The sequence below is a fragment of the Castanea sativa genome, chromosome 1 (genome assembly GCF_040712315.1).
Source record: "Castanea sativa cultivar Marrone di Chiusa Pesio chromosome 1, ASM4071231v1".
Classification (NCBI taxonomy): domain Eukaryota; kingdom Viridiplantae; phylum Streptophyta; class Magnoliopsida; order Fagales; family Fagaceae; genus Castanea; species Castanea sativa.
In genome coordinates, this window is record NC_134013.1 from 19128677 (window position 1) to 19142621 (window position 13945).

General features: G+C 35.2%; 2 protein-coding genes across 9 annotated transcripts; one reads left to right on the top strand and one right to left on the bottom strand.

The window, feature by feature from the left end:
- Positions 1-1569: 1569 nt before the first annotated feature.
- On the top strand, positions 1570-3952 carry LOC142641356 (uncharacterized). Its single transcript, XM_075815775.1, has 4 exons — positions 1570-2558; positions 3073-3143; positions 3247-3427; positions 3529-3952. Exons 1-4 carry the CDS (start codon positions 2454-2456, stop codon positions 3673-3675), a joined length of 504 nt encoding a protein of 167 aa, XP_075671890.1. The 5' UTR covers positions 1570-2453; the 3' UTR covers positions 3676-3952.
- Positions 3953-4522: 570 nt separating this feature from the next.
- Positions 4523-12505, bottom strand: LOC142621491 (uncharacterized). 8 transcript variants are annotated; one of them, XM_075794751.1, is made up of 4 exons: positions 8754-12499; positions 8505-8604; positions 7008-7248; positions 4523-5758 (listed from the first exon to the last, which is right to left on the bottom strand). In XM_075794751.1, the coding sequence occupies exon 1, from the start codon at positions 12163-12165 to the stop codon at positions 8824-8826; it is 3342 nt and encodes a 1113-aa protein (XP_075650866.1). In that variant the 5' UTR covers positions 12166-12499; the 3' UTR covers positions 4523-5758; positions 7008-7248; positions 8505-8604; positions 8754-8823. The 8 variants fall into 8 exon arrangements, with proteins under 8 accessions (XP_075650866.1, XP_075650865.1, XP_075650868.1 ...); XM_075794750.1 differs by having other exon boundaries at positions 8498-8604; XM_075794753.1 differs by having other exon boundaries at positions 4523-5769; positions 8498-8604.
- Between the last annotated feature and the right edge of the window lie 1440 nt (positions 12506-13945).

Genomic DNA, 13945 nt, shown 5'->3' on the forward strand with positions numbered 1-13945 from the left:
AGAGAGGAAAGAAGAAGGGAGACCTTTTTTGGAAACTAAAAATTGTAATCTTTTGCTTAGAGAAAGAAATGTCATACAAGTGGTCATCAGCTTACGTCCAAGGAGAGTTTTTTTGTCATATTCATCTATTATTTGCACATATTGCGGCATTCTAGCCTGTTTATCAATTCTCCAATATCCCTAACCTAGGTTTCAAACCTATACTTTACAAATTTCATTGTATAAGACTCTTTGGGCCTGAGTCCATCTAGAGATTGGACCGGGTACAAATTGTGCACTTACAGTTACTGTGAAAACAGATTTTTTTATAAAAGAAGTAAAAGAAAAAGATACATTTCTTAACAATCACTTTGTTTTGTTTGTGAGCCTATAGCTCACCAAACACTTATGACTCTCCTAAGATAATCTCCAACAACAAATGTAAAACTAAAATACTCTCTACAATAAAGAGTGAAACCAAAAAATAGGTCTCCAATGATTTCTCTAAATATCAAAAAAAAATTTGCTCATGAACAGTATAGCTCACCAAGTCTGATGGAATACTATTCATTAGCAATTGAATTTTTTTATTTAAAAATTCTAGCAAGTAGTATTATATCAATTCTTTATCTTTCTTGTTGATTAAAAAAAGATGAAGAAGTAATAAAGAAATAATGAAAAAATAATATTTAAATAAAATAGAGAAAGGATAAAGAATCTGTTGAAAAATGTATTTGAAAAAATAAGTAGGTAAAAGGTAAATATAATTGTTCACTCTCCAAACCGTACAAAAATTTAAAAAATCTACCAGAAATGCTTAGGAGAGTCTAGCTTCAATCAACAAGCAAGGTCCTGCAAATAATTCAGCCAAAAAATAAAAACCACTTTTCTTTTTATTTATTATTAATTTAAATGCTTGTCATGCTATCTGAACATTTATGTTGGTTTAGCCAAAATTCTCTCAATTAGAATAAGAATTTACTTTTTGAATTTTATCAAACAACCTTTCAAAACACTATACATCTAACTCTTTATTTCTCTCTCTTTTATTCAAATATGACTTTTCTTAGTTTTTTTTAAAAATTTTTTAGATTATTAGTTTTTCTCTCTTCATACCCAACAATCCACGTCCAAATCTCTCTTCCTCCATTGTTTAAGAAACAACCCACATCCAAATCTTCACACACAACAACCCATGTCCAAATCTCATTGCGGATATTTTCTAAAAAGGAAAGCTCGTATCTTTTAGTTATAAAGAGGAACTTGTCATAAGTTACGAAGACTGAAGACCTTGTTGATCTTCGGTCTTAGAGAGAGAGAGAGAGAGAGAGAGAGATTTTTAGAGGAGCATCATAGCAAAATGAACATCTTGGCTAGTGGATTGATTCAAATGTGGGTGATTTTTTGGGGGTTTATTAGGCATATTTTAATTGGGATGATGTTTTGGCAAAACCAATGTGGATCCTCCATTGGAATTTCAAATGATCGATACATATAAAAGCCTCAAAATATAGCAGGGTATTTTGGTACTTTCAACTTATGTTAGTTGTTAGTTACCACTCCAAGCCATGTAAGTCTTTCCTTGGCTACAACTGCAACTCAAGAGCTAACAGCAGCTATTTATTATCTCCTGACTTTTCTACACCACCCCATGTCCTCTCTCTATCTACCTCTATGCCATACCCAAATCTTCCAAAAACTATAAGATTTACATATATACATCATATATGTATATGTATATAGTTACACACAAGATGTACAACCACACCCTCTTCTTTGTCTCTAAGAATGGCCCAGCTGGACCTGGATCAGGACCAAGTTTTGTAGAGAAGGAAAAAATAAAAATAAAAACCAAAACAAAAAAAATATTGTGGAATTGGAAGGATAGGGAGGAAAGAAAGACAGAGAGATATGTCTCCTATTATCCTCCAACCACAGCTCTCTCCCCAAACACATAATCCACTTCCCACAAATGCCCTTCTGCATATCCCATCTTCATCACTCGTTCCTTCCACTCTATCTCCAACCTTCATGGGCCTTTTCGGTTTCTTACATTCATGGACTCCACACAGAGATACAATTCAAGATTCTCAGTATCCCATCTTTCCATAATTACCTTTTGTTTTTATTACTACCACTCTCTTTTTTCTCTCTCTATAATCGCATACCTTATTTTCCAACTCCAATTGGGTCTCTGTTTTTTTCTTTGCTTAATCTCCAAGTTTTGTTTTTGTACTTGTGGTTTCAGAGAACAAGTTGAGAAAGGTTTTAATGGGTTCTCATCAATTTTCTGCCTCCTCCTCTATCTCTCTCTAAAAGCGTAGGTTTCATCTTTTTTTTCTTGGCGTTGTAATTTAGAGTTGTGGCTAAAGATTCAATTTTGGAGTTGGAGGTGAAAAGGGTTTTCAATTTTTGTGATTATATGTAACTTAAGACTAAGTTTCGATGTTGAAGAGGCAATTTTGAAGACTAAGATGAAAAGGGTCTCCATGGATTCTCATCAATCTCGTCCTATTGATGGAGGGAGGGCTAAGGTTAAATATCAAAATTTATTGCAAGATTACTTGGAATTGCAAAAGGTTAGTATTTTCTTTGCTGATTACATTGTTTAAGGTTTTGTTTTGTTTATGTTTTAACTTTTAACTGATCATCTGGGTGTGACTAAAAACTTTTGTTGTCATGTGTTACTGTTTAGTGAATTGTTCGATTGCCGTATGGTCCTTAGTGCTTGCAATTGTGATTATGGTTGTTGACATGCTGTATGTCCCTCTGTTTGGTTTCTGAGAGAGTGGTAAAGAAGCGTATAAAATTCTGAATAATGTTTTGTGGAATCCACAACGCCAAAAAGTTTCTGGATAAGAATGAATTTTACTTAATTATTGTATTTGTCTTAGCTGCGGAAAGCTTTTGTTATTCAGGGTTTATACTTCGTTGAGTGAAAAAATATGATCCAAAACTAAAAACTCGTCTTTCCCAATCGTTTTTTTTTTTTCAACTAGGTAATTAGTGGGGAACAATGGGGTCTTCTCTAATTTTGGTGTGGTTGATTGTATGTGGTTCATATGTTTAATGTATATTGTCAAAATTTGATAGGAATTTGTTTCAAAGAAGAAAAAAGTGCAGACTGTAAAGCTATACAGAGAGAACCTTTTGGCTGAAGTCCAGTATGTCTTCCTTCTCTCGTCTTCTTTTCTTGGTTCGGATGGAGTTTAATTTTTTCTAATAGTAATCTAACATGAACATACCTTGGTGTTTTTGGAATTTCAGATTTTTGAGAAAAAGACACAGACATTTATTGAAGTTACAATCGCCCAAAGGCAAAGCAGAATTTGTACAACAACAGAATTCAGATATAGGCATTCAATTGCTTGCAAATGAGATTGATAACAATGTCAATGAAGCTGTTCTAAAACATCCATCTCCAGTTCTGGCTATGACACCTATTTCGGTAGCAAACTTGGGGACTGTTTTGAAAATTAGAATATTAACAAATATGTTCTTTATTCTTTTTGAGTTGTATGCATGTTGATTATGAATTTTATGTTGCAGAATGATGAACAGGAACTGAAAAGGAAAGAAGACATTGTTTGGGAGCCACTGAGAGTAGGGAAGAAGCCTAAGAATTGCATGATCAATGACAAACGAGTCGGGAAGAAGAAAATCTCATTGCAAGATCAGGTTGCTCTAAAGGTTTAAATTTCATATATTCTACTCTGTTGTGAGGAGAAAAAGGGTTTATAATTTACATATAGGTTTCTCTTCATTCCCTTAATTCTATGTGAACTGTAGAGATTATATTTGGCAATTGCCCATGTAGTTGGGATTATGACCGAAAGTATAGATGAAAACTGTGGAACACCGGTTGATAAGGTCAATATAATTGTCTTTATTTCCAACTTCTTATCTTATACATGTATATTATTCAATTGCCAAGACCTGGAATGTCACGAAGAATTTAAGTTTTTTTCTTTTATTCTCTCTCCTATGATTTCTTAGCAATTAAAAAAAAAATTCTTAATGGTCCAATTGCAATCTTGATTATGGGTTTGTAACATAATGTTATCATCATTAATGATGTCAACTTTTCATGCAATCTCATGTTTGATTTACTTTGTTATCATTATTTCCTGGGGAGGGACTGCAGAAGCAATTTACTCTGGTGATGAATTCGTTATCTAATTTATATAGAAGTCCTTGAATATATTCGGTAACTTTTGGTTCAAATTGATCACAGTGATTATAATTTTAGATGTAATGATTATATGAAGGGGAAAGAGAACTTGAAGCCTAAATTTTTTTTATGTATTATGTAGTGATAGTTTGAGCTCTTCATTTCATTTGGCCCCAACTCTGTATTTTAACTGATCAGATGACCATAGCAGGAACCCTCATCTTCCACAAAAGAGAGTTTGGGAAGCAAATGAACTTTATATTTAGAGAGAGGATGGACATTTGATGAAAAGAAATAGTATGAGCTTTGTTGTACATTCATGAAAAGAAATACAATATGGACATTGATGGGATCTCTATAAACAAACAAATATAGCCAAATATTAAAACATAAGACTGATAATTCTACATTCCAAGCCAGAATTGGGAGTAACAAACTTTTCTGAACCACTTAGGGAAATTGAATGACTTATTTACGTATGAAATTAGCAAAAATCAAAATGTGCTACTTCCTCACAACACATCTTCTAGCTTCTTGCTAGTGGAAATTGTTTTTCCTCATTATTTCCATTGGCAATTAGAATCCTTATGGAATCTTAACCTCCAAGTAGAGTTTATTGATTATTGCGCAATCTTCAGATCCATTCTCTACATCTTCCAAGACAATCTTCAGCTTCATACTTTGCAACTTAAACTTTGGACATGAGAAAACAGAGTGACCAGGCAGTGTAGAATATTCTTTTCGGTTCTGTCCTTCCAATATTTTACTTGGAACATCATAAAAACGTCCAATGAAATGCAACCAGAACCATATCAGATATTAATTATCATCCCACGTCAAAATTTGTCTTTCAGCATAGGTGGGGAAGAGGCAATGAATCCACTGGAAGCCTGTTGAGATAGGCTCTACGGGTTGAATAATCACAGGCACATTATCATGGCATCAGATGACCCCTATCACACTCACACTTTGTTTGGTTTGAGAGGAAGAGGAGGAAAGGAAGAGATATTAAATCCTTTCCGCAGTTTGGATAGCATGATAGAAAAGGAAATGATCTAAATTTGTTAAGAAATCTATCACTTGGACCCACATTTTTCTCTTCCCCCTGATTCATTTTCTCTTCTCTTCCATTCTCTTCCTTCAAACCAAACATAGGGTTAGAGTGCTCCCATCTTTTTTTTGAGAAACCAGACGGAGAGTCTAGGAGTTTATTGATCAACCAAACTAATGAACATCAAAACTAACCAAAGGCACAATGTCTTCTGGCATAGTCTCAGACCAAACCTGACAGCCTACAATGTTTTTTGCTTTTTTGGCTAAAGAATCAGCCACCAAATTACCATTGCGGTGGACATGAATGAAATCAAAAAAATAGAAAAGATGAAGCTAAACATCGAATATCCTCCATTATGTTTCCATAAGAAGCCAATGCTGCATTTCCCTGAGAAACCGCTTTGATCACAATAGCCGAATCTCCTTCAAAAATTACTCTCTGAAGACCAAGTTCAGCAGCAAAGTTAACAGCACGACGACAAGCCACTGCCTCCATATCTGGTACCGTATTTGCCATCGGGACAGACATTGATAGAGCTCCCATCTTTGATGTGCCTGATAGAGAACTTTCTTTCCATTACAAAGTATTAAAATTTTAAAAGAGCAAAGTTTGAAAATACAAAAAATCAATGTCATCAACTTCTATACTGTTTTATATGTGTGTGTGTGACATGGAGAAGCATGGCACTAAGAGGACTCAAAACAAAACAATCTGTAGCATACGCTTCTCTTTGACCCTACAGAGAGGTGGGCTCAACTAGTATCGTGAAAGCTTGGATAAAAGTCTATTTTCCTTTGTTACATCAAGTATAGTTATTGGCTTAACAAATGGAGCTACCTTAGGCCCATCAACTTTTACTGGTGCTCTTAGTCAAGACTAGAAGTTTGATATGTAAAAAGAAGTCAAATTGCATAAGTATATTGCAGAAACTTCAACAAATAAAATTCCAAACCAGTTTTCTATATTCTAATGCAGCAAATGAATTTAGAGATACATAATAAATCATAACAAGAAGCCTAAGAATACTAGCTGATAAGAAAATTCCATAAACTTGATGAACTCATTCTTTATAAATGCAATACTATCTGAAGTATGTACTATTCATAAAGAATTTTTGAATCCATTCACATCAAAATTTCATTTGAGACATACCCAATTCTTTGACTATATAGAATACATGTGCTATGAGTATCCAACACTTAATAAGAACAAGAAAAAATGAATCTCAATATGTGATTGCAATTGTAAAATAGATCTACTCCTTAGGTGATCAGAAGGTGCAGGGAAAAATCGACAAAAATCAAAGAAGCAAGATTAGAGGGAAGAATTCAACCTTGCACAAGGATGAAAATCTTTGCATACGTTATCATGTATGTACAGTGATTCAGAGCGTCTAATTATCTACACCACTGCTAAGAAAATTGAAGCTGCCAAAATTTGATTGCCTCAACTAAACATACTATTTTTCTTATTTTGTATTCCATCTATCACTAAACCCATATGGTGATGCTTGTTTCAGTTCCATAATCCAATAGAAACTTGGTTCCCTAGATCAAAACAAATAAAAGATCTAATATTCGAAGTCCTAATTCCTTTTCGCTTCCTTAAATTCTATCACCAAACAAAGATCCAAATGTGCACAACCCACTCCCAACAAAATAAACAATCTTGAAGGAGGGGAAAACCCAATTACCTTCACTAACCAATAACCACATTTTCTCAACAACCAAACACCCCGACAAAGACTAAAAAAACTGCATCCACAAATCAAGGACAAAAAATAAGACCAAGCAAATCACTAACCTCAGTAAATGGGAGTGCCGATACTGATACGCTCAAAAACTGGAGATGGACTTGAATACTCAGGCTTGTCTCAGCTATTTTGACTGACCTTGCGGAACTCATGCTTGGGTTGATGGGTTTGATTTGAAATTTTGGATGTGAGAGAATTAGGAATCATTTGGAGAAGAGGATGATCCAACACTCTGACGACATATTTGAACTTTGGATTTGAATTTTGAGATTAAAATTTTTCCAAGCTATTCTGAAAATGCTCAAACATTCATTCCAATGGTGTTAAACAGAATTGGATTTTCCTTTTCATGCTTTATTAGGATCTGACTCAGAAATTTAAGCACAGATGAAGGTTTCTTATTGGTTGAGAGGACCATTGGACTAGAGTGACGTGGTGCTCCAGGGAACAAACTTTATTTAAGCGCAAATAATTTCTCAAGTGATGTGAAACACTTTTTCTTTTTTTCTTTTTTCTTTTTTTTTGATAGGTAAGAAAGAAAATATTATTAAAAAATGAATAGAAGGAAAGATACACAGAATTCATGATAGTGAACAAAGAGCAAATAGAAACAAATAGGAACAAACAATCATTAAACTATTCCAAGAGACAAAAGAAAATCCAAAAGAACAAAACAATCCGAGAGACCTTAACATCAAGACCAATCAAAGAGAGTCTGTTGGCACAAATTTAACAACTAAGCCAGAGATTTCTCAGTATCTAAAAAGAATGCTGATTACATTCAATCCAAACAGTCCACATCAAACAGCCTGGAACCAAATTCCAAATATCAAAATTAAGTTTCCCAAGCCAATGATACCAACAAAGTAATAAGTCTGCAATTGAACCTGACATGACTCAATCAATCCCAAACAACTAAAGCATATACACTTAGAATGAGCTACCGGATAGAAAATCAGTAGATGATCCACAGATTCTTCATTACAACAGCACATACTACAACGATATGTCAATATTTACATATGATTTGATTGGTCCCTATAAAATTTTAAATTAAAGATTAGAATTTCCCCCCAAATAGGTTTTGAGAAAAATTCCTTTATCACATTATCTATTTAATGTGACTATTTATGTATCTATTTAATAATTTGTAACATGAATACTTGTTCCAAAAAGAAAAAGGAAAAACACACACACACACAAGAATACTATTTTAAATCACCACATAATGGGTTGGAGAAGATAAAATATGTTCAAATTGATATTGGTAGAGTAAAAGTGGTGTAGACATAGCATAACATAATGTAATGTTTTAGTTTACAAAATGATCACAAGGTCAATGATGATACAATAAATAGTAGTTACACTTCAAAATCACTGTATTGCATTACTATCTCCTACATACATAGTATACAAAAGTAAGATACTCACAGTTCTCAGGCTCAAAAGTTTTAGAAGACTTCAAACAGACCTAACAAGCAACTTCTATATTAGGACCAAATATTATAAAAACCGTTCCAAACCAGGACATATTTCTTACCACCAACCTTGCAGATACATCTAATAGCAGGACAAAGTTGTTTCCACAACATTCATTGTCAGTTGGTACTGACCAAACCCATTTACTGCTGTTAGGGTAAAGCATCGCTGAAAAACCCAAGTTAACAGACATAAGTAAAAGGGAGAACCCCAACACATACTCATATAGATCCATCAAAAGATGATGGCAAAACTTTTATTAGTGACATTTAAAGAAGATTTTCAGTGCTTCAAGGAGAGTGAAAAAAAAATTATACCTGGTATTCCTCAAGTACAGAGATCACCAAACATATACAGTTGAGTGGCCCTGTGAGAATCTCAATAAAGTCAAGACTGATTAGGAAGCTGTGCAAATGTTCCCTTGTTAGGGCTGCAGCCCCGAACCATCATTTTCTTGTAGACTGCATAGGCATGGTCTGGGTTTCCTGATGCACAGTATCCTCGAATGAGAGCATTATGGGTGAACACATCAGGTTCAAGACCTATGAGTTGTAGTTCTTCATACAAATTCCCAGCTTGCTCCACCATTCCAACAATCCCAAGATTGAAGATTAATGAATTATAAGTATAAAGATCAGGAGTAATGCCCTTATTTCGCATTTCATTGAAAAGAGAGAGAGCTTCCTCTAACCTCTGTGATCTTCCAAGTCCATCAATTATAAGATTGTAAGAGACCAAGTCAGGATCAATGCCAGAAAACTTTAGTTCCTCAAAGTAATGCAAAGCATCATCAACTCTCCCTGCCATGCACAGGCAATCCACAAGAATAGTGTAAGACTTCAAATCCGGTCTTATACCTTCTTTGATCATCCTTTTAAACAACTTACAGGCAGTTTCCAAGTCACCAGTCTTCCCAAATCCATTTATAAGAACATTGTAAATAGCACAATTAGGTTTGCATCCATAATCAAGCATCTCTTCAAAGAACTGCATTGCTTCCTCTAGTCTCCCTGACTTCAGAAGTCCATCCAGGAGAGGACCATATGTAAAAGGTGTGGGAGAAAAATCACCACTTATGAGATCATAGTATAAATCCATAGCCTTATCTAAACTATTAGATTTCACAAGACCAGAGATCACTATATTATGAGTGATGGTGTTAGGCTTGCATCCCCTACAATGCATCTCTTTGTACAGGTCAAAAAGTTCGTTGATCTTCCCAGCTTTTCCAAGAGCATTAAGCAACAAGTTGTATGTGAAAACATCTGGGGCACAACCACTATTCTTCATCTCCTTAAAAAGATCCCAAGCTTTTCCAGTACAATGGATTTTAAGAAGCCCATCAATCAAACAGTTATATGCTTCTAGTGTTGGGTTAACTCCCAGATTTTTGGTAAATTTCACAAACAAATTGTGGGCATCAAGGGCTTTCTTACGCTTGCACAAAAACACAATAAAAGGTATCAATACTGAGTCATCTTGGCAAATCCCATTGCACACCAATCTTTCAGCAAATAATATGGCTTTATCTAATTCAGCTTCAGTTAAAAGACCTCCCACTAAATCTTCCCAAAAAGGCCTGTCTGTGTGAACCCCAGCCTGATATACAAAGTCCTCGACAATCTTGAAAGCATCATCAATCCGCCCATGCTTTACAACTCCAGGAAGGAGGGTGCACAAAGTCACATGATCAGGATACAGAAATTTCTTCATTTGATGAAAGAACCAAAATGCATCATTAACTCTATTCTCTTTAATCAAGCCATAAATGATAGTGTTGTAGGTCAAAACATCAGGAACACAGTCCCTTGTTGTCATCTCAAAATGCATTTTCAAGGCCAAATCAACCTCTTCATTCTTGCTAAGACAATCCAGGAGTGTGTAGAAAGTTATCGTGTTTGGAGGACACCCATGCCTAGTCATGCTCTCGAACAACTCGATGGCTTTTTGGACTTCACCCTTCTTCCCTAGCCCAGCTAATAATGTATTGTAGGTCACAACTGTAGGAGCAAGCTTCATGTCCTTCAATCTGCAAAACATTTGCCATGCTTCCTCAACCCGGTTAGCCTTGTAAAGTGTGTCAATCAAAGAATTAATTACAATAACATCTGGTTCACATTCGCTTTCCATCATCTCAGAGAGTAATTTAATGGCTTCATCTACTTGGCCCAGCTTACTGTGGCACTTCATCATCATGTTATAAGTTACTGAATCTGGAGCAATCCCACTATTTTTAAGCCCATTAAATATATCTGTTGCTTCTCCAAGCCTACCCATTTCAGCAAGGCTGTATAAAGATGCATTACAAGCAACAATATTAGGAACAATTCCACGAATTTTCATTTCCTGAAAGGTTTGAAAAGCTTTGGTAGGATCACCTGACTTTCCATAGTAGTCAATGAAAAGGATATACGTATAAGCAGTAGGTTCAACTCCCAAAGATCCCATATCACTGAAAAGCTTCAATGCCTCATCCAACCTACTTACCCTTAAAAGTCCACAAATCAAAGTATTATAGGTATGAAGATTTGGTGAGATCCCTTGCTTCTTCATAACATCCAATATGCTAAATGCTTTGTCAACATTCCCAGCTTTGCATAAGGCATCAACAAATATGGTAAAAGTAACAACATCAGGAGCATAACCATCCATTTCCATTTCACTCCAAATTTCTTTAAACGTTTCCAAGTCTCCAGAGTCACTAAATTTGTTCAGCAAAGTAATGTAGGTTACTCGGTCGGGCTTATGACGGGTAGCTTTCATCTTTGCAAATAATTGCTTGGCATTATCAAGTTTCCCCGCATTACAAAGAGCATCTAGGATAACTGTGTAAGTAACAACATCAGGTCCACATCCCTCATCATCCATTCTCTTAAGAATTGCATACACTTCATCAAATTTCCCAGCCCTCCCAAGTGCTCTAATGCATATAGTGAATGTGTATATGTTTGGCCTCAACCCCAAACTTTCCATCTCTTTTAACAAATCCATTATGGTTTCAATATCCCTTCTCTTCCCCAATGCCACCATAAGCGCCGAGTAAGTCTTCAAACTAGGCTTATTCCCTTCGGAGACTGCTCTCCTATAAACCTCCAAAGCCTCCCTACAAAACCCAGATTGAAGTAGCAAATAGATTAACCCATTATACGAATATGCATTTAGAACAAAGCCAGCTTTTTGCATCTTTTCTAGTGCAATTGGTGCTTGCCGAATCCCACCTCTTATGTAAAGGCCTTTAAAAACAGTCAAATAGGTTGTCAAATTCCTGTATATGATTTGCTTTTGCATCAAATCAAACACAACAGCCATATCTTCCACCCTCCTGTGAACCCTCAAGACTTCAAGCATCAAATTACACGTTTCAGTGGTGTGCACAACACTGGGCAACTGTGCAATGGACTTAAAGTAAGACAAAGCACAATTCGGGTCCGAAATCGACTTTAAAACACCAATAATTTCCTCAGAAGACACTGAATTTCTTGACTTTGCCTTGGCCACCACCACCCCATTTGGACTTTTCATCAAAAACCCACAAAAACTCACTAGTTTTTTCCTATGCTTCTTCCATTTCACCACAGACCCAGATGGAAAAACCTTTGAAGTTCTACAATTTCTTCCACCTACTAACCCATTGTGGCTTAAACCATATACCTTACTATCAGTGAGAGCACAACTATAAGTGATACTACTACAGCAAGCACTAGAAGAACAGAGGATTAACTCAGCCATGAAGGAGTTGTTACCATAAACAAAGGAGTGGCCAAATGAGAGTATGTCTTAGAAATCATAAATGAATTGTTTTGTGCACGTTTGGTGACTGTTGAATTGCTTGTGAGAAAAAGCAAAAGAAACTCAGATATATACAAACTGGCATGTACTAACCTTTATGTATGTATGACTTAGGTGGGGGGAGAGAGAAGAGTGTAGTGCTCTGGAAGTGGTAAGATGATATCTGCTATGGTGGATATGTGAAGGTTAGATGTTTGAATTCTGAGAGTGTGGTTTAGCTGAGAACTCCTCCATGGGCATGGGCTTAGTTTTCTGTGGTTGAGTTGGGGGGAGGCTTTGGATATTTTTTTCGCAATAACAGAGACAACAAGGAATAATATAGTGTCTAGTGTACAAGTGTACGCCGTCGTTTTAGCATTCCCAATTTAAATTTTAGAATTAAAATGCACAAACTCGTTTGTCTTCTCATCTTATACTCATAATTCCTCGTAATTAATTAAAAAATTGTGTATATTGAATATATAAAATATATATATATAATTGTGTACATTCTGAAAAAAAAAAAAAATGTGTATGTTGAATGAGCATAATTGAAAATTTGTGCATGTAGAGGAACAAAAATTGGTTGCAAACCCTAAATAGGCAAAAAGTTGATATGATATGTTTGATACAATTAATTTGTAGAAAGTGGGGTTCTGAGATCAACTTGCACACACTTTAATGGCCTAGTTTCATGTTCAATCGTAAAAACAAAAAATAATCTAAAAGAAATAAAAAGATTTCAATGTTTATCTCTTCTTCAGGCTAATCTGAGGATGTTTAGTTCATATATTGTTTAAGTCTTGGTTATAGAATGTTGATACACAGTATCTCTCTCTTTCTAATTTGTCCTCCCTCATTCTAAAAGAATTCCTTTTCCTTATATATCTATTTAAGGTGCATCTCAGCCTTCCACTTGTATAGGTAGGGATCATCATTTGGACACTTGTCCTATCAGGGCTTTGCTAGAAGTGGTGGAACGTCCTGCAAGTTGTGAGGGCACTGTTCAGGGGCCATTCCGCCGTTAATGCGATCAGCTGAGTTGGTGCAATGTATTAAATACGAAGGTAATTGGTACTTTATCTGGGCATCTTCCTTCTTCTTTACTTGCACGTTTCTTCCTTCTTCTTTTTTGGCATTTTGTCCCTCATTCTCAATGGTTTTTATAAAACCTTCCGAGGAACCCCGCTCTTCGGACTCCTCGGATGGTCGGCTTCCTCAGTTTCAACATTTGGTCTCTTACCGCCATACTGAATTAGAACCATTGGGAGGATGAGACTCCCTTTTCCTCGAGTCAAGCCTACTTGGTGCTAATTCGTGTTCGAACTCTACCCCTCCCACGCACATTCAATATTCAAAATTGTATTACATAGAATGTACATGATTTGAAAATTTGTATTTGTTGGTCGTACATAATTGTGTACATTCTTTGAAAATTCATATACTTTTTGAATATATAAAATTGTTTATTTGCACAATTTTTCACATTTAATGTATATAATTGAAAATTTGTATACATTGGACATACAAAATTGTGTACTTTCTTTAAAAATTTAGTAGGTCAAATGTTCAAAATTGTGTACATTTTGTGAAAAGTTGTGCACGTTGATTGTACATAATTGAAAATTTTGGTATATTAATATACAAAATTGTATACATTCTTTGAATAAGTATGTCATTGAATGTACATAATTGAAAATTTGTATACATTAAAATTATATGCATTGAAATTGTGTACATT